The sequence below is a fragment of the Thunnus thynnus genome, chromosome 17 (assembly GCF_963924715.1).
Source record: "Thunnus thynnus chromosome 17, fThuThy2.1, whole genome shotgun sequence".
NCBI classification, from domain to species: Eukaryota; Metazoa; Chordata; class Actinopteri; order Scombriformes; family Scombridae; genus Thunnus; species Thunnus thynnus.
The window spans coordinates 24,585,564-24,607,406 of record NC_089533.1 but is presented as its reverse complement, the minus strand read 5'-3'; the positions used below and the strand labels follow the sequence as shown (position 1 = coordinate 24,607,406).

Sequence of the window (21,843 nt, the reverse complement as noted above, 5' to 3'; positions counted from 1 at the left end):
TAGTCTCATGGTTCATCATTCTAAGGTCACAGTGTAAGAGCCTTTATAAAGCTGTTTGTGACAGTGTTTGATGGAAAACAGCAAATCTCCAGAGAGAAGAGGAAGAGCCACAGGGAGAAGACACATGTCACTGTTGATATAAGTCAGATAGAAGGTGTGTGTTTGACACAGAAAGGCAGTTTTTATGTGTGTTTGCATGCGTTTATGTTTGACTGTCTGTGTCCTCAGGTTATGTGACGATTTCTCCCTCTTATACCCTTTCTCATGCTTATCCATCAAAGCTGACATATCAGTCTCATCAGCATACACCCTCTGGCCTCACACACACAAACACATACACACACACACACACTTACACATACTGTAGCCTTTACATGATATAATACCTTTCCTCTTTTGCATATTTTTCATCTCCCACCACTCCATTTCTCCCCCTCTGCTCTGTTTTTCATCTTTGCGGTAGATACAAATCAGATGTTTGGTCCTAATCCGCTGCTATTAAATCTATTTGTCATGCTAAGCTTTGCCATTATCTCTGGCCTGTGTGTGTGTCTGTATGTATGTGTGTGGTCTAGTTTTTACATGGTTATTGGGTCCAAAAAACCCAAGAACAGCAAAGCTAGGGGTGTCTGTCATTAAGAAAACATAAAAACAAAGGAAGGATAATGAGGTAGAAAATAAGTGTACTTCACAAGCGTAATAATGATATATGTGTGTTTGTGTGTGTGTTTGTGTATGCATGTGTGTGTGTATTTAATGTAGGTTTTCTCCACTGCATCACGCTTCCCTCAATGGGAACCTGGAGCTCATCTCTCTGCTGCTGGAGTCGCAGGCTGCTGTCGACATCAGAGATCAGAAAGGTGAGAAGGAAATACACACAAACACACACACACTCAGAAACTACTGAATGTTTTACCGTCATACACATAAATATCCACCGATCAATATGTGATGCATATAGCCTGCGTGTGTGTGTGTGTATGCAGGCATGCGGCCACTGCACTACGCAGCCTGGCAGGGGAAGGCGGAGCCCATGAAGATGCTGCTGAAATCTGGTTCGTCTGTCAACGGCCAATCAGATGAAGGACAGATTCCTCTCCACCTGTCAGCACAACACGGCCACTACGACGTGGTGAGTCACACCAACTCACAACTGACAGTGTACTGACTAGGCACGATTCACATAACAGGGCTGTCTATTTAGTAAAATATGTTCTGACTGAATATTCATTAATTTATTATCAGTTATTTTATTAATTCATTTATAATTCATATGTAATTCAGCTACTTATGTAGGAAGATGATGTTCCCATTCTTAAAGCTCCATTCTCAGGATGGTGTGGGCATGTACAGACTGTGCTTGATTGACCTTTGTCTCACTTTCTTGTTAATGTCGTTGGACTGGTTCACACTTTTTCGCCCAACTTCAACTAGAGCAGAGATCTAATCTCACACACAATAACTGATGATACATGTGTGGGTGTGCAAAGACTTCAATCCTGCCTACAAGTCACTGATTGGTCGACTAACATTTTTTCTGTGTCAAAATGTAAAAAAAAAAAAAGACTGTAACAAATAAATGTTTAGAAACAAAATGACACTAAAGATAAATTTCATCCCGGAGGCTTTTATAGTTTAGAAAAAAAAATCAGGGGGAAACACTGCAGTGCTGCTGCAGACTTGCCAAAGAAACAACAATGAAATATAGCAGACTTAGTACGGCAACAAACAGACCCTAGAGGAGAGAGACACTGAGCATTCACAGACTCCAAAACTGAATAACCACGTGATTCCACTTGATTAAATAACCATGATTTATACAGGCTAACAAACTGGGACTGAAGCTCTAATCCACAGCTGCTCCCAGTGTGCAAGGGCAAATAAATAAAAAAATACAAAAACTGAAACAAACCAGAGATTAAAACATGAATCATTTAACAACCAGCAAGAAAAAAGCAAAGCAAGATTTGAGGGAAATTTGCTTTAAAAACAAGACGGGCGTTTTTGCCTGCCGTGAGGGAATCTAATTTGCTGTATTCTCCTAATTTGTTACATTTTTAAGGTGAAATAGAAAACTGAAAGCACAATTAAGTAATTCCTCTGGTTGGGCGACTTTATGAAATTTTTAACTACTTTAACCAAGCTTTTCCTTCCACTTGATATCACAGTCCTCTGAGGTCATTTTACAGGGACAAGCTGCAATCTAAAGGGATGGATTCTCTTAACACACCTAGGGACACAAACTAGCTGAACTCAGCCGTTTGTGATAGATATACACACATCCTATTAAAGTAAGCAGCTTGTTGGCATCGCTGTGTCATTATCATATTATGTTTTTTTTTATCAAAACACAGTCACACAGTCAAAAGGTACATATTTAACATGACAACGAGCTTAAAAACATTGAATCAATGAAGCTGAAAGATACTTTTAGATGGAAGTGTATTGATGTCTCTGCCGCAAATGTGTTTATCTGCTCAGCCCTGATTTTCTGAGGACATCTGTTGTGCTTTTGATTGTTAACAGAGCGTGACATAATAAGGTTTTATGAGCATGCATGCGTGTGTGTACAAAAATGTAATGAATGTGTCTGTGTAGCTGTTTGTGCATTGCGTAATTACATCTTTTTATACTTGTAATTTTTGAGCAAGTGAGATGGTACGTTGTTAGTGCTGTTGCCTCACGGTGAGAAGATCGTGGGTTTGCACCTGCCGGCCGGCTGCGGCCTTTCTGTGTGGAGTTTGCATGTTATCAACTGCATGGGTTTCCTCCATATGCTTTGGTTTCATCCCACAGTCCAAATGCAGGTTATGTAAATTGATGTTTGCTTAGCCCCGCCCTTCTTAGTTACTGTTGCTACACCTGTCAGGTTTTCTGTTCTCACCTGGCACATAAGCTACATAAGTCTACAATAATAATGGTGGCAGATTTACCAAATTCTTATTAATGTTTTAAACAATGGGTTCTTGGTTTCAGACAGAGGTAAACAGAAGCAGGCTTCTCATTTCTAGCTGGCAACCATCGATTTTGTTGAAAAATGACAACGGCGGATTTATCTTGCTAGCCAGTTAAGCTAACGGCTCCACAGGTTGGTTGAAAAATCTGTCTCCAGCTGACTTTTTAATGTTTCCAGTTGACTTGTTTAATCCCATAAAAGAGGTCTTAAATATGCACCTAATAGCTACATACATGATATTGTGCTTAAGAACTGAGGCTGATTACTGCATGTCCCAAAAACTCAATATTCTCTCCAGTTGATGATCCATGTAGATAGCATAGAAATAAAGAAACAACATTGTTCTTGTTTTGCAGTGTAGTCCTAGTATTATATGTATGATAAGGAAAAATGTAAGATCAGGCTGGTATTTCATTCTAACATAAACCCTGTTTGTCTGCTTAGCTTGCATACTCACTAAAAATCTTTCAGCAATATGTTTCACCTTTAATGTTACAAGAGAAAAGGCTCTTAGTATGGGGACTAACCAGTGTTTGACAAAATAACATTATCTGGAGTGTAAACTTCCCCAAATCCAATTGAGAGCAGGACAGAGCTGCTAACGTTAGCCTGAACTCTACTAGCATCCAGGACCAGTTTCCACACAGTGGGAAATACTTCACAGTGGATGTGCTAGTCAGGAACTGGGCTTTTTTGTTACATGGTCAGGGGAGGGGAGTTAATTTGCGACTCCGTAGCACCTGTAGGTGTGAGTGTGAATGGTTATTTGTGTATATGTGTCACCCCTGTGTTAGACTGGCGAGCTGTCCAGAATCCCTGCCTCTTATCCAGTGTTAGCTGGAGTAGATGGATTTTTGAATATTTGTTGTTTTTTTTTCTCACGTGTTTGCTTGTGTGTGTGTGTATTTCCTGTCTTCAGTCTGAGATGCTGCTGCAGCACCAGTCCAACCCATGTATCGTGGATAACGCAGGGAAAACACCTCTGGACCTGGCCTGTGAGTTTGGCAGAGTTGGGGTAAGAAGCTACATTTTTAGTCATTATTCAGAAACAACAGCGACTAGAGAGAGTCTACAGGAGTCATAAAATCTCTTGCTTGTGTTCTGTGTGTTTGTGTGTGTTTTTGTGTGTGTGTAGGTGGTCCAGTTGTTGCTGTCTAGTAACATGTGTGCTGCTTTGCTGGAGCCCAAAAAAGGAGATACCACCGACCCGAACGGGACATCTCCTCTCCACCTGGCTGCCAAGAACGGACACATAGACATCATCAGGTACACATACACACTTCCAGATCCAGATCCATCCAAAAATGGACATAGTTTCATATAAACACACGCTCTCATGTAGACATCAAACGTGTTTGTGTGCAGTTTTAATCCTCCACACAACACAGACAACTCTCTCTGTCACAACACCATGTCTAATGAATGACTTGGTTTAAATATCCTCCTGAGCATGCTGATAAAACAGATGTATAACACAACAGGGGCACAAAATGATCTAATACACTAAATGAATCATGAAACAAATGTGTTGCCATACAATGAAAGCTGATGCATCAGTCACACACCTCTAAATACATTTCGGAGACGTCTGACCTGAAAAAACAGATCTGCATGGCGCTCATTCACGCTAAATGTCGAGTCATTAAAATCTCATCCCAGCACCTAATTTTTGTTTACGTTTTTGCGATCGCAATGTTTCTTCAATAGCGTCATTGCAAAGTGACTTTTGTTACCGTGGTGATGTCAGCATGTAGCACAAAGCTCTGTGATGAAAGATCCCAGCAGAACGGTGCAGCTCGACAAATAAACACACCACACCGTTCATTTGTTTCCTCTCATCACTCTCAGACACTTTCTGGGCTGTGTGTGTGTGCGTGGCGGTGCAGAAGTTCGCTTGCCTGGCAGACACAGACAGAGAGGCGAAAGGAAAGGGGAGAGACATTGAAAGATGAGAGAGGACTGCAACCGAGAGGGCAGGAGAGAGAGAGAGAGAGGTAGAAAAAATAAAGGGAAGAGAGAGAAAGAGAGAGGGAGAGAATAAAGCCTGTCATAGTTGATGGAGCAGAGCGTGCCTCTCTAGAAGTGACACTGATAAATGATGCTCATTAGGCTTGGCCTGCAGTCTGTGGCAGACACACACTCACATAAACACACGCACGCATACAGACACTAACTCAGTAGAAGTTAGAGGAAAATTAATTGTATGTTTGACAGCTTTTTTTTCATGGACTGCAGTTTATCTTCCAGCCGGATGCCCTTCTCTCCAACCCTGTCGTTTAAAAGATAAGGCTGCTGATATTCTGTACTTATTGTCAACAAATCCCTTGAAAAACAGCAATAATGAACTGATGCTATAAACAGGAATGCCTCATATACAGTAACTAATTCCTGTTTTCTGTGAGGTTTGCTCATACGAGTGTTACAAGTCAGCTTCACCGAACTGCACGCACTTGTTGTATAATTGATAGTTTTCGCTTAATGAGCAGGTGCACATTCATGAGATGTGGTCATTAACAAAAGCGACGGCCCCCTGTTTTGTTCCATTTGTGAGTAGGTTTCATTCACAAAAAAGTAAAAAAACGAAGAAGAACTTCAAGCTTCAAGTCCTGCAGTCAGAATTCATTATGAAAACATAATGCGTTTAGCAGTTTCAGTAGCGGTAATAGGGGACTCAAAACAATCAGACAGTATGAACACAGCTGTCATCAGAGGACAGAGGGAATGCTTTGACAAGAAGTTAGATATTAAAATATGTCTTGCTTTCTAAAGCGACCTATCTAAAGACCTCGGGGCTGCTGAGAAGTTTCCTAACAACTACTACATGACAGCTGTATAAGTTGCTGTGCCAAAGAAAATGTTGAACCTCTCAGTAAATTGGCAAGTGTTTCATGCATGAGGCCCAGTGTTAACATGCTGATGTTTATCATGGTGTGTTAGCATGCAAGCAAGTTCAATTTGTGCGTCATGACACCAGAGAATCCTTTTCTCCATGCTCTCAGAGTCCTTTCAAATGTCTTTTGGTAAACTTGGTTGTCATATACCTTTCATCCAGGGGTGGTTTCCATAGCCACTCCATGAAGGCCTGATTGTTTCTGTGATGGTTGTCCCTTCAGCAGGTTCCGCCATCTCTGCAGGGTGACTTCTAATGCTGGATTTATGCTTGACATGAGGCGTTAAGAGAGTCCTGGTGCATATACCTATGGTGTGGGTTTTAATTTGTAGTTTGCCGTCTGATTTCACTCATTGACAACACCACCTTGATACTAAACAGGTGTGCTTTGCTTCAATTATATTCTCTACAGCAACTGTGTTTAAATTCTTTCATTCAGTTTGTAATGCCAGTGGGAAGGGCTGCTGTGTTTCCATTTTTTTATTCACTGTGATAGAGAGCAGAGTGTTTGCAGTGGAGATGACTTTGCTAGATGTGTTTTTCTGAAAAGGAGACGATAATTGAACCCTTTTTTCAAATCGCTTCATGTTGTTTTCATTCGTAATGATCTCTTCCGACATCATTAACTTGTAGGAGAAAACACAAGCAGCCCAATCACAGCTTTCGGGGTGTCTCTATAGCAGCTGTAGCCTTGACGTGTAGTCATATTTTTCTGAGCACATCAGCTACAGTAGTGTAGCCTATGGTGTAGCTTCAGAGCCTATGCACAAAGCCACCTTTGGCACGGCCCCTTAACACATGTATAAAGTTAAAATGCCTTTTGGTTTCTTGGTCAAAGCGGCCCTTCTTGCCTGAGTCCTGGTGGTTCCAAACTTATTTCATTTCACAATGATGGAGCTCACTGCACTCCTGGGAACCTTCAAAGCTTAAGGAATTGTTTTTCTATGAGTCAACACAATGGCTTGGTTTTTGGTCTGACAAGCACTGTGAATGACATACACAGGTGTATGCCTTTCTAAGTCATTTCCAATCAATTGACAGGTTAGCTTCAGTCAAGTTTTAGAGATATGTCCAGGAAAATCAAAGCAAACAGGATGCACCTGAGCTCAGTTTGGAGTGCTGTAGCAAAAGGTCTGAATACTTTTAGATTTTTAATACATTTGAAAAATGTTATGCTTTGTTGGTATTATGGTTATGGTTTATTATGTGTAGATAGATAAATTCTAAAGTCAACCTGTAACACAATAAAGTATACAAAAAGTAGAGTCTGAATACGTTGCGAAGCCACTGAATTTGGGACCCATTTTTTGAAAAGATTTATGTCTTCAGTAGGAACTAATGTGCTTGGGGTTGAGAGCTACTGACAGGGAGAAAGTATTGAGAGATGGACTTAAACATGATTGGTTTTGTCATTTTGGTTCTGTCATTCAGACAGTCATTTCTCTTCAGTAAGGTGCTTTGGTATTTCATGTTCAAGATAATTCTTTTTGACAACTCCTGTTCTTGCTAGGATACCTCTCTTGTCTTTCTCACCCTCTTTTCATACTCTCTCCTTTGCAATTCTTCATACTCTGATTTCACTCCTTCCTTGCTCTGTCATTTCGTGCTACACTTGCAACCTCTTTCCCTTACGCACTGTCTCTCTCTTCTGCCCTCAGACTGTTGATCCAGGCAGGCATAGACATCAACAGGCAGACCAAAGCGGGCACTGCCCTGCATGAAGCTGCCCTCTGCGGCAAGACCGAGGCAGTGAGACTCCTGCTGGACGTAAGTGGAACTCTATTGAAAACTTTTCATCACTGACACCCTGGTTTGAGTTTAATCAAAAGTACAATTCCAATCTAATTTTGACTTTCTAGTATAAGGTATATAAAGATGTCAATACCAAATCTCAGAATTTCAATTAACTCTGCCTTCATGATTGCAAATAAAAGATCAGCCTCTGTCTGAAACAGTAGTTTAGGGCTAACTCTGTTCTGATTGGTTAGCCCATGGAAGCTGTCCCTCGGGAGACTTCACTGGCTCCAGAGGCTACGTCAGCAACCCATGAAACAACCTCTAGTCGTAGGATTAGTTTTTCTTGTTCTTTACTCGAAATATGAACTTCTCAAATACATCCGTACAACACATGGAAAAACCTTTACAACAACCTTAGCAATCAAGGCTACGGAAAGGACGGCCGTTTATGGACATGCGTGATGAGCAGATGTCAGCTTGTCTGCAAGGTAGAAAAAACTGTTGCAAACCAAGTGTTCAGAGCTGGTTTTGCCCTGACTTTTGACTTGCAGGGAGCATTTCTACATATTTTGACCTCAAGTGTTGAATCTTTGACCATGTTTAGCATAAATACCTTTACAATATACCATTATAACTGTATATAAATAACAGAAAATCACAATAAGCATAATATGTCCCCTTTAATTACAATGAAACAATGAGATAAAAAAAGAATGCAGCACTGTTTCTGCGGTGAATGACATTACTGTGCATGTAATTTTATATGAATAAATCCTATGTTGGATTTCAGGAAATTTACAAATTAACTTTTGATGAATTTAGCGTGATAATATTAAGCCATGTTCAAGAAAGTGAGGTCTGTATATGAAGTCATATTTAACAGGTTAACAGGTTTTCATATTCCACTTCCTGTTTTGTTTGTCCATTGGCATGGTCGTATGTCACCCTGGCAACATAAATGTCAAAACCGGACATTTATTGGTTAAATAGAATATGCTTAATAACTAGGCCAAAGTCAAGTTTTAAAACAGTGCGTTTTCATTGGCTGAGACCAATAAATATTTCATGTCCAGTACGGTAGATGCTGAAGGGGTTAACGAGGGAGATCTGACGTCTCTTGCCTCTTTATGAAAGGTTCTGGAAAACCCCTTCATCCCCATGTGATAAAACTGTGGTACAGTTATGAAAAAGTGCTCAACCGCAATGCAAGAACAACACAGGGAGAGATGATGCAAATTACCCATTTGTGCTGGTGACATTAAAATGCCACAGGGTTTATGAAAACAAGAGAGGCAATATGTTTAATGACTGTTTGCTGCAGTATGAGAAACTAACTTTGTCATTTAGATCCCTGACTGTGAAAGGTTATGAGTCTTTGCCCTGAAGCGCCTTTGGGCTGAATTCATCTTTGTTCATTTGGCCTACATTTGATTCAACAGATTTGAATGTGATATTGCTCTTCAGCTTTTGGCTGTCTGAGTTGAAAAATAAGATGTGGTTGTAATTAGTAGAACAGCTACGGGGAATGAGTAAGCATGAATTATTTTCTCTTGAAGTAATGATGGCAGATGATCACATCCTGAAGGTGTTTAATTAATATGAAGGTACCTTAATTCATGAGTTTTAAGTACTTGCATACTATGTTTAATTTTTCTTGTATAGAAAATTAATACGATAAGGTGTAATAATTAGTGAGGTAATACAGTAAAAGTGAAAATTGACAATAACAGAAAAAAACAAAAAACTCTAGTTTGTTTACACTCTCTGATTTCTCCCTTTATGTCTGCATGAAACAAAATAAATACGAAAGTAAAAAAAAGCAAACGTACCAAAACCATCTTCTTTTCTCTTCTACAGAGTGGTATCAACGCCACAGTGAGAAACACCTACAGCCAGACAGCGCTTGACATCGTCTACCAGTTTACTGCAACACAAGCCAGCAGAGAGATCAAACAGCTGCTTAGGGGTAGGATGGAAGGATGGATAGATGGATGGATGGATGGATGGATGGATGGATGGATGGGAAAAGGGGAGAGGGGGGAGGAAGGGAAGTCGCGCCGAAAGAACAAAAAAAATGAGAATAGCTTGTCAGTTTATTTCCACACAAGATGAAACCATTACAGAGAACGGACAGAAATACTGTTTGTTGAAGGAGAGCGTGACAAAGACAGAGAGAGGTTCCTTCACTTGCAAAGTACAAATGATATAAATAACCCAGGTGAGTTAAATGAATAGTTTGACTTTGAGAGAAGTAAGCGTATTCTTTGTCTTGCCCAGAGTTAGATTGATACCACTGTCGCACAGACATGAGAGTGATATCTTTTCATCTTGTATCACCATCAATTCTCTCTCACGAGGAAAGCAAATAAGCATGTTTCCCAAAATGTCCAACTATTCCTTTGACTGGCGCTTTAACCCAAAACCAGAAATATGTGGAATGTGCACATCATTTTAGTGAGAAAGATACCACATGACCTACTTATGTAGTGTTGAGAAATGAAAGTGTTGGAAGTGATTATATAGCAATGTGGTTCAAATAGATTCTCCATAACTGAAACTATTTAATTGCTCATGTTATAGACAACATATAATATTTGAATCTATAGGATTATAATATTGTACATTTACTGTGATGTAGAGTATAACTGACTGTTTCTCTCTGACTCAGATGCGTCAGCAGCCCTTCAGGTTCGGGCTCTGAAGGATTACTGCAACAACTACGACCTGACCAGCCTCAACATCAAAGCAGGAGATGTCATTACGGTAATACACACACACACACACACACACACACACACACACACACACACACACTGTTACAGTAACATTTATAAAATAATTATGAACTTTTACTTGACCACTGCATTTGAAGGAAAATTTTAATCCATTTTTTAAAATTTAATTCATCAAGCAGCCCGATATTTTCACTCTCAGCGATCAGATGTTCATGCTTCGTCCTTTCCTCATAGGAGATGTGATCACATACAACAAAACAACAGGTTAAATACTAATTTAACATGCCAGAATTCAATCCCCCACAGTCCTGTGAATACTCAGCCAGACGTGGCAAAACACTTAATCTCATTCTCGTCACTGTTTAATTCAGCTCTATACAGCAACCTTCAATATTGAACAGGAAGTAATCACAACATGCAATAACACAAGGTGCTGTCATCATAAAAATAAACAGGCTTCAGTAGATGCTGCTTTGATGACAGACTTCTGTCTTCTTTTTATGCTCTCCTGTGGAGGGGTCATCTGCAGTGTGTTGCCCCTCTTTTACCCACATCTCTGTAAATCTCTGAGCAGGGAAGGAGGAAACCCCTGGTCCATTTACTGCGTCATCATGTAGCCTAGACGCCATGTCGTCTCTGTCGTCACTCATTGTCAAGTCTATGTCTGATTTTATTGTTGTTTGCATTAATGCCTGTTCTCATGTTGCAGCGCTTTACTTAGATATTTTTTGAACAGCCTATTTTTATTTTAGATATTTTATATGGTCTATGGGTGAAGCAGCATAAATCACTAGGAGGGGGGTATATTTTTGTTCCTCCCGGGGATAAAAATAACTCAGCAGAGGCAGGGATATATAGACCAGAGGGGGGAAATCCCCACCATCCCCCCTGGCAAATCACACACTGGTTATGAAATCCCAGAGTGAGAAACCTCTTTTACCTCCTGAAAAAATCTTTGGCTGGGACAAACATTAGCTTTTAGAAAGCAAACAACAGCGGAAAACTTTCATTTTGGCCTTTTGGCGAGTCATTTACACCATCAATGTTAATTTGCTAAAGTCAATATAATCTGCTCTCAGCAAAAGATAGAAGTTAATAGTCTGCTTACTTGACTGTGATCATGTTCTGAAGTAACAAACACACCTTTGCCTTCTGCTTGTGCAATGTGATTGGCTGCTGTCTAATCAATTCAAAGTACATCCGTTGCCTGGAAAATAAAGAGGTGTGAAATATATCTGAACCTTACCAACATGAGTTGCAAGGAGGAAAACAAAACTTAAGTGCCCTAATGTTGTTTTGAAGAACCCTGAAATAATAAGCAAAGAAAAAGTGTGGCTTTAATGCAACAAAATATAATATTATTACTCAGAAGGCATATTTTTACCTTTGCAGTAATGAAAAAGAAATGCAGCTCTAAATATATCTGTGTCCTTCTGTGGTTGGATTTAATGAGGTTTTGTTTCATGCAGGACAGTTAACCAATTAACATTGTGGTGGCATTGCTGGGGAGTTGATAGTTTCATTTCAGAGAATTAAAAAACATCATGATGATACCATCATCGTCATCAGAGCTAAATTATACAAAACAATTTTGACAGCAAAATGAAACCACCAGAGTTAAAATCCTGCAGGTCCTCCTTCTGGTCCATAGAGGGAGCTGCAGGTTGTGATCCACTTTTGCAAGTTAACCTTATAGATGATGTAGTAATACAAAAGTTTTTCTCTATCTGTACCTGGTCATCATTTTCACAACTCTTGATAGCGTTTTTTTGACCACAGCTCTCTTTTATCAAAGTCATATTTAAAACTGTAGCAGTCTCTCTCTGGACTGTTGTGTTGTCGGTCTACATCATCCAGGTTGCTTGGACAGGATCATCACAAAAAGGCTTGTTGGTTTACTCAGCGTGGCCTAAACAACAGTCTGGTTTTGTGTTTTGAAGTATTAGCAGGTAGTTTGAGAGTGCGTGCTCCGTGTTTGATGAGATTACTAATGACTATGGAAGAATGAGTGGTTTCAGCATCCTTCATTTACTAACAATATGTTTTTAACCAACATGTATTCACTTGCTACATTGCAGTCCGCCCACCATTCATGAATATTTATGAGCATTTATGCAGCCTTTGGGTGCTTATTACAGTAATAAGAAAGTGCCTGTGCTTCCTCCCTCTGGGCCTGAATGAACAATTTGGCTCTGCCGCTGTCTGACTCAGGGAGTCTTAGAAAGCTCCAAATGCTGTTTTTTCACAAAAGATGGTTTGAGATTTTTTTGAGGCTTTTCAGTAACTTTTGTAATCCTAAAAATAGCTCTAAAAATATTTTTTTAAACCAGCAATGCCACTTTAGGGTGTAAATTTCACCCCAAACCACAGTACTGTACTGACTGTCTTTTTAAAATATGCACTTACTTTTTGCAAGCATAGAGAAATGTAAGCAAGCATAGAAGAAACCAATGTTAATGTCTGTATGTACGAATGAAACCTCATATTTCTGTCTGACAGGTTTTGGAGCAGCACCCTGACGGACGCTGGAAAGGCTGTATCCATGACAACCGAACAGGAAATGACCGGGTGGGATACTTCCCTTCCACCATGGTGGAGGTCATCAGCAAGCGCACAGGTGTGTGTGCACTCCTATGTGTGTGTGTATGCGAATGTGTGTTGGAGTTATTATTAAAATGGTGACCAAGCTGACTGTCTGGATAAAGAGTCAGTAAATCAGTTATGAGGATACACTACACATAGTTGGAGTAAACAGGAGAAAGATAGAAGAAGAAGAAGATGAAGACAAATGAAGCTAAGCGAATGAATGATGGTATGTGATGGGGGGTTCCATGCTAAGTCAACTTTTCCAGGTTAAATACAGGTTAGAAAAAAAATTCTTATAGGAGAATTTCATATCTTTGGTCTCACACACTGGGAGAGAAGACGTTTGTGAGTGCGGCTCTGCGAATCGCACAGTGCTACCAGACATCTTTTCTGCATTACTGATGTTTTGAACTATTTTAGTTGCATTTACACCAGCATTTTCAGTACTTCAACTACAACCTAAATGAAAACACAACATTTTTACAGCCTGATGATGAAAGTAATGAAAACATAGAAACCAAATTATCCACATGTCCCTGGTTGATAATGCGTGTAGCTTCTCAATGGTGACACTTTGCTGAATAATAGCAGGTAAATAAAAGTGAAACCGAAGTCAGATCAAAACTCCCCCATAAAAAAAGAAAAGAAAGAAAAAAGAAAGTCCCTTTGCTTAGATGCTTGGAGGCACAATGGGAGCTTTAGGTAGGACTCAAAAAAAGAGCAGAAAGTTTAAACAACATTTAGATATGGAGAATATGAAACAGTAATAGTAGTCCAGTTTAATTAGCGTATAATTAGTAAATCTAACAAAAAAGAGATAAATATGTCCATAAGTAAGTAGATGGAGCTTGGAGGTGTGTGCATGTGTAAGTACAAAAAATGTTCAAGCAGTCCTATGACATTGTCTGTACCTACATAAATATTAATCACTTCAACCATAATATTTCCAACTTTTCCTCACAATTTTACCCAAGTTGCTTTAAATATAGGTAAAACACTTTCCCATACTTTCCAACACCATCTCGTAGCCTACATACTGTATTTACTTTGTCCAAGGCCTCACTGAAGCTTCATATTCCATATTGAGTAAAAGATTAAGATATTATCTAAGAGATATTTAAATCTGAGTTACTAGTTTGCAGATGAAGTTGTGCATTGTTATAACATTTTCTTAACATCTACTATGACATTTAACTGTACTAGACTAGAATTTTAAAAAATCAAAAAATCAAAAATAAATGGATTAGAAAGACCAACTGGTAAATTAAAATATTAATTAAATGCAGATAATGTAGCTAACTTTATTTTTGTAAATACTTCTTAAAGGTGCAGTGTGTAGGATTTAGTGGCATCTAGTGGTGAGGTTGCAGATTGCAAAAAACTGAATACCCTACCTCCCTCACCCTCCCCTTCCAAGTGTGTAGGAGAACCTATGGTGGCCGTGAAACTTGTGAAAAATGTAAAAGACCATCTTTAGAGTCAGTGTTTGGTTTGTCTGTTCTGGGCTACTGTAGAAACATGGCAGTGTAACATGCAGGCTCCATGGAGGAGGACCTGCTCCCTATGTAGATATAAAGGGCTCATTCTAAGGTAACGAAAACACAACGATTCTTATTTTCAGGTGATTATACACTAATTAAAACATACTTATGAATATTATATTCCATTTCTGCCAAGTCCATTTCGCTAGATGCTACTAAATTCGACACACTGCACCTTTAAGAACATCACCATGTGTATCAGCTATGCAGTTCAATATTAACATATAATGCAGGAATAGTTTGACATTTTGGAAAATTTTCTTTGTTGAGAGTTAGATAAGAAGGTTGATACCACTTTCATATCTTTGCAGTAAATAAGGCCACAGCCAGCAGCCGGTTAACTTAGCACAAAGACTGAAAACGGGGAAACAGCTAACTTGGCTCTGTCCAATGGTAACAAAATACACCTATTAGCACCTCGAAAACCTGCTAATTAACACATTATATCTTGTTTGTTTACTCAGTACAAAAAAACACAATGTAAAAATATTGTGGAGCAAGGCTAGCTGTTACCCCGTTTCCAGTCTTTGTGCTAAGCTAAGCTAACCAGCTGCTAGCAGTAATGTTAGCTTCATACACATGAAAGTGATATCAGTCTCGTCTAACTCTTAGCAAGTCAACTAAAATGCATAATTTACAAAATGTCAAACTATTCTTTTAATTGCGTATCATGTAAAATACATCAAAGTATATGCTAATAAAGTTAAATATTTGCCAGGTTACAGGTGTAATTTTGGTGTTCTCTATATGTTTTCATTACTGAACAGGTGAGCTGACTAGCCAGTGTCAGTCTCCCAAACACTCTGCCCATTACTTAAACCTCATCCCCCATCCTATATCAACTTAATGAGCTTTTTACCTCTGTGGTGAGATCTACAGAGCGCATTCACATCCATCAAGTCATCCCAAAGTGTCGCTGCACAGCCACAAACAGGCTCAGATGTATTTAACTGTCTATTGCTGTCTGTCTGTAGGTTGGGTAGTTCTGTTTGTCCATCTGTCTGTCTCTCTGTAGTATTACGTCTACTTGTCTCAGTCTGTTTGCCTGTATCTCTGTTATTGTGTGCTCCATCCCCCGTGATCACAAATTCTCACTCACCTCTGCCTTTGACATTATCTCCTCACTAATGTGGTCACCTCTTCTTGTCATCAATCTCTCCTTTGACTACTTGCATATACTGTATAGTTCATTTATCACTGTGGAACCTGAGAAAATTGCATTGTTGCTACATCTGTCTTTACAGTGTATTCAACAGCAGCTGTGAATGTAGTGCAAAAGAGCTGCAGCATACTGACTAATCATTGCCAGGGCAGATACACACTCACATACACACACATTTAGCGGCTACAGCAGCTGTTCTAGCTAGAGGTTTCATTTACTCAGCTGTTTTTCATCAATTTTTAATTATTCTTCTTTCCCGCCATTCCTCCCCAGTCACTCTTCTACATGTACTGTACTTCTCATCTGCTCCGTCTTTTTCCACTTGCAGGGATTCTTTTATATGACTTTTTTCAACCAACATGAATGGTTTATTAAGACATCAACTAAACATTAAGCAATGAACGAATAAATATAAGCAAAATATTTTTTCCTCATAAACTACAAAAGTTACTGTGACCAAACACAAGTGTAGCGACAATGACAGGTTAGGTTGTAGATTGTTATGAAGACAGTTATCAATTTCAGAAGCTACCTGAGCTATGTCCTACTAGCACGCTGTAAATATTTTTCGGTGGAGAAGCTGGGATATTATAAAGGTCTCTCTGATTCCCAAAGTGTGCACAATGAGCGTCTTTGTGCTAATTAGTCGGGGTGCTAATAGGCTGATCTACTTGTCAGCAAAGTGCTAGTGAAACTCAATTGAAGTAAAAAAAATTGCAATAACATTGTCTAGACACAATGGTAGTCTTTGCTAACATGAACGTAAATGTTTTTTAGTGCACAAAGCCTATAAAAGATTACCAACACCAACACGCTGCCCAGTTTTTTACATTCTGTCACACCAGCAGGAAGTGTAACGGAACTTCACCTCCTTTCTTTATGCTAGTTAATAAGCATAACTTAACCTAGCCTAGCCTTAACCTAATTGTGTAAATATTATGAAAGTACACTTCAGTCAGCCAACTTTTTATTAACATAAAAATCCATTTCATGTGAATACAAAATATGTACGGCAGTGATATTTTGGTCTAGGCTCTGACCTCGTCACTCCCTACAAGAATGCACTGACTTTACCACAGCAGGGAGTGGGGAGTGATGATAATAAACAGAACTTTCAGGTGAGCAGTGTGGCAGCAGGCATGGCAGGGGCAGGACACTGACGGCTAAATTACACCACCATCATCCAAAGGGTGTGTTGGATAAATGTTGAGTATGCCATGTGACTGATGCAGTGTCGTTGACTGCAATGAAATAGTTTGCGTGCTTTGCTTCATTAATGAAGTTACACCGTCACATATGTTGTTGCAGCCACAAACACTTGTCTATTTTTCTGAGTAAATGTGGCTGCAGAGCACAGTAATGCACAGAAGAACTACAGCAGCATGCAAAGTGAAACTGGATGTTCTGTATTGTTCACATTGTATTAATATACTGTATGGTGTCAGTAGTGACTTTATAAGGCTGTGTGTAACTTGACGTAAATTAGCTCAGCAAGACACCACTGAAACTAGCTAGTTTAGCATCCTCTTGACTCTGTATTGTTGGACGGGAAGCTAGTTCTGCTCTGCCATTTGTAGGTCTGTCTGCAAAATATACTGATCAGTTGTAGTTGGCTCGCCAGTTTTGGCTCAGAAACAGCACATTTGAGCATATCACTCATGAACAAGTAAACTTACACAATAAAAATGAACAAATAATATAGCAACATGAAATTATGTACCTCAAACACACTATAAAAGATCAAAAAGTAGCTAGCTAGCTAGTTTGCTGAGGGCACCACTCATTACACTTTGTAGCACCATTTTAATAAGTCACAAAGCTCATACATATCGATCAAATCTACATTAGAGTGTGGAGTTAAACAACCTAGCCCTGGCATATACTGTATCTCATAAACAGGCAAGGTTACACAGTTATAAGTGGCATTTGGCTATTGAAAGAGGGCACTGTGAGCCAACAAACCAATGCTACTGTTTATAAATGGAATCATACACTGTACAAACCAAGTTACCATGTTGTTTTATGCTAGTAGCTAATGACATGCGTACAATAGAACATGCTGGATGTAATCAGTCGACATGTTCTGTTTCATGAAGTTAGATAATTCATATTCAGCTAATGCTTATCATTCCCTGAGACCATCTCCAGTTTCACAGTCCATCCCTTTCCTATCCACATCTTCAACCTTTCCACCTCTTTAACCATATCATTCCAACATTTGTCCTCTCCTTCTCTCCGTCCTCCCGCCTTTTAACATCGGCCGTGTCCTTCACCACCTCCCTCTTCTTTGTTTGATTTGTAACTTCAGCTTTTCTTTTCTCCCCCCCCCTCCCTTTTCTTACGTGTAATTCTCTGTTTTGTCGTTTGTTTGTTACGTGGCGGTGGTTCACTGTTGGCTGGTTGTGTGTGTGTGTCGTCACGGTGGGTGTATCTAGGTTTGGCCAGCACAGTCATTTGCACTCAACAGTTTCAAAAGATACCGCTGGTTGCCCCGGCGACGGTTGCCCCTGCCAACGCGGTAGTCAACGGCAACGACACCACGTTCCATCAGATCCATATCCTGCCTCCACCGCCTCCTCCTCCACCACATTCCCATCAGCCACTGCTTCCACTTTTCACTTCCTTTGGCTATAACAGGTCGCCCGTGACAACCCCACAGGGAGACACACCCACTGCCCCAGGTACACGGCCCCTTTTTCATTATTATTATTATTATTATTATTATTATTATTATTATTATTATTATTATTATTATTATTATTATTGTAAAGCTTCAAGGGATGCTTTTCTCTGGTGTTTTATGAATTTGCTGCCAATAAAAAAACCCATTTCTGATTGGTCATGTAAGATTCTAATTGGCGTTTTAGATGTTTTACTAAGAAGGCATCCATTAAAGTTTTCTGTTATGGATCATTATTTATGTAATTTTATGTGTTACTCATACTGTATAACTTTTGTTTTTCTGTTGTTGCTGTTGTCATCTCCATTACTGAGAGCCAGAGTCAGCTTTTAGAGAGGAGTCAAATTTTTTGTGCAGTAAACCTTTTAGCCCATTTGCTATTTCTGGTATCATTAGTGGAGAAACGAGAGGTCGCAGACAAAGGCTTATGTTTGGTTTCATATCAGGTCAAGTGGGAAGACACAATGAAGTCAGAGGTTATTCAGTCAATATAAGCTTATACCAATCTAGCAAATAACACTTCCCATAATTATGGTAGAACAAATCCAAAAAATGCCATGTAAATTAAAAAGTTTAGTTGATAGAGAACTGATACTTTATGATAGATCTTTACTACAAAATAACACTATCCATTACTGCCTTATGTTCATTCAAGTTCAAGCATATTTCAGGAAAATATTGTCAAATATGATCAACAATGGGATTTAAAAACACTACAACGCCACATTATGCCTTCTGTATGACTGTATGTATTGAAATTGCTGCTCTCTTTCTGTCGATTTAATGTGACACAGAGAAAGATTTTTAATTTCAGTATAATTTCACTAAAACTGCCATTATCACAGGGGACAGATCCTGTAAGGGGCTACTTTCCCAGACCACTTACTGACTTAGAGACACTTGAGATGAGCAAAAAGATTATGTATGTGTTTCGGAGAGAGAGAGAAAGATGCATTTTCACATCTGTCTTTTCAACACCTCATCTCAAACCTCTCTCTAAGGTGGCTTAATCTGCCCCTGAGGTGGTTTGTAATCGGCTTCCCAAATGGACTATAATCCATTTCTAATGTTTTTTGGTTAAATTTACTCCTAGCTTTCTTGATATTGGATTGCTATCTGATCAAGTTGTAGTGGAGTATCAAGTGTAAATGGAGTATTGAAGCATAACTTGACTTCTTTTGCTCCTGGAATCCCAACATTATGCTAGTTGCATTATTTTAGGGCAACTAAATTAATATTATCAGTCTCATATCAGCATAGTTAATCACAAAATCACCTAAAGCACCTTATTTCAATGTATTCATTGTTTGCTCTTTAATAAGATACATCTGCATGTAAATAATGCAAAGTCATGCCTTTCTCATGCAGGTTTGACACTAGTTCGGTCTCTGCTTTAGCATTTCTGTCAATGAGAAAACAGCTTTTTGGGAAAGGAGAAACCATACAGAACAGTTCATAAAGTAATTCTATTGAGGTGATGTGATTTTAGAGTAATACAAAGTGTTATAGTCTTTTGGGAATTTCTTAGCTAGTAAGGAAGAATAGATGTGGGGTGGGAGGAAAGTTCACCATTTTACCACAGACCTGTGTTCACCTGAGTTGGTTTGGGCTTCAGTTTATTTGTCTTGGTTCCTTGTTTTTTTGCAGTTCTTTTTTTCCCCCTTTCCTTCCTGTTTGTTCTTTCCTTTCTCCCTGTATATCACCCCTATCCCAACCACCAGGACAACCCTGCTAGTTTACTTATACACACACACACACACAACATACACAACCCTCTCCTAACCAAACTGTGTGTGTAGAAACGTGTTTTCTGTTCTGTCCTCGTCCCGCTTGTTCTTGCCAACATCCAATCATTTTAACATCACCTTTACCCACCCTCCACTTATATCCCAAATGTGTGTGTATGTTTATGTGTGTGCGTGTGTGTGTGTGCGTGTGTGTGTGTGTGTGGATGGGTGGGTGGTGGGGGGTGGGGGGGGGGGTGTCAGACAATGAAAGAGCACACTACATGTGTGACTTAAACATTTGAGTGCCTGTACCCGTCTAGTCTTGAAATGTTATGAATGTGCTGAAACACAGTTTAATATAATTTGAAACAACACCATTGACCTTGACTGAAATTGTCATTATTACTTTGAAGAAAAATATAAATTTGACCTCTGGAAAGAACAGTGTTGTTGCTTTCATGCCAGCAAAGTTTGTTGGATGTTTAGCTGGAGATGTTGCTTCAAAAGACGAGCTTTTACAACATTAAAGGGTGATATTTTCTCTCTTGCTAAAATAATTCATTTCAGTGCTGTATCTGGAATAACGCTTTCATTCTGAGCAGTCTTTAGCTTTTGTGCAGACATTTTTGGATTCGTGAACACAAGATATTTACATGCTAAATTAAACATTTTGTGACCCAAATACATTGTTAGAAAATGTCACCCAGAATGTTTTGCAGGTAAGGTATTCACTGACTGTAAACTCTGCACTCTCTACTCTGTGAATGGGAGCCTTCACTGGACAACATTTTCATTCCTCCAGGAGTATCATTTCCTTTAGACAAATTTTAATACAATAAGTCCAAAAATGGGAATGCAGCACCCAAAATCATGTCTTTACTGATTTCCCCTAGCCTTGATCAGTACACACTTTGCACATTTGCTGAAAATAGTAAATTATTTGCACTGAAATGATTCAAGGCTGCTGAAAGTCTTTGAAAACAGACTGTTGAGTCCTTTGTCTGAGGTCACATGGAGGGATGAAAAATGGCCACAAGAAGGAGCTGTGACATCACATGAAGGAAAAAGAACTTATATAGTGTTTGTGATTCTCTGGAGCACTGTTGGTCACACATGTAAACCATTTATAAACCCTTATTAAGATGGTTATAATGGTTTATCACACTCTCCAAATGCACTACAGCAGCCCCATTCTGAAAACAGTTTACATATATAATCACACACTTATGGATGCATTATATATGTATGTGTATGTACCTTATGGCATATATGTGTATATACACAGATATTCATGTTATGGATTTATTTATGTACTATGGGTATATAAATGTTTTCATATATATATATATGCTGTATTTTTTCTGTGTATGTGTGTGTTGGTGTGTGAGTATGTATGTGAGAATGAAAGTGTAGTGTGTAAGTGAGTTTGAAACTTACATATCTTTTTAAAACCTCCCCTATCCGCCTTTATCCCATCACCCTGCTCTCCTACTGGCCCCTCTGTAATTTAGTTAACCCTACTTTACCCTTCTCTTTCTAAAAATATGAAGTTGGGAACACACTACAGAAAATTAGGCAGATTAAAACGCCAGTCTGGCCATGACAACTGCTTTCCGAGATCATGGAGAGTTTGCACTTAGAATTCAAAAGTATGGTTTTACAACTGGAATGTGTAAAAATATGAAAATGATCCAGTAGTTTCAGCTGGTTTACTGGCTGAAGTCTTGTAATCTGTGAAAGTCAGTCGTAGTGTCAGACGTTAGTGAAGTCCGGTAGTTTGTTTATCACTGAGTTGCAGTAGAAATGTCCAACTTACTCTATATTTTAGA

At 39.1% G+C, this 21,843-nt stretch overlaps 1 protein-coding gene across 10 annotated transcripts in view; it reads left to right on the top strand.

Annotated features, from left to right (window-relative positions):
• caskin1 (CASK interacting protein 1) overlaps positions 1 to 21,843 on the top strand; it is a 116,176-nt gene that overhangs the window by 71,332 nt on the left and 23,001 nt on the right. For 8 of the 10 annotated variants that reach the window (XM_067571274.1, XM_067571276.1, XM_067571271.1 and 5 more), the window contains exons 3-11: positions 763 to 860; positions 987 to 1,132; positions 3,876 to 3,971; positions 4,092 to 4,222; positions 7,505 to 7,613; positions 9,441 to 9,549; positions 10,252 to 10,346; positions 12,818 to 12,935; positions 18,043 to 18,288. In XM_067571274.1, coding sequence (XP_067427375.1) covers positions 763 to 860; positions 987 to 1,132; positions 3,876 to 3,971; positions 4,092 to 4,222; positions 7,505 to 7,613; positions 9,441 to 9,549; positions 10,252 to 10,346; positions 12,818 to 12,935; positions 18,043 to 18,288 — 1,148 coding nt within the window. The remainder of the gene's footprint in view (positions 1 to 762; positions 861 to 986; positions 1,133 to 3,875; positions 3,972 to 4,091; positions 4,223 to 7,504; positions 7,614 to 9,440; positions 9,550 to 10,251; positions 10,347 to 12,817; positions 12,936 to 18,042; positions 18,289 to 21,843) is intronic. The other 2 variants (XM_067571278.1, XM_067571277.1) reach the window with 1 other exon arrangement.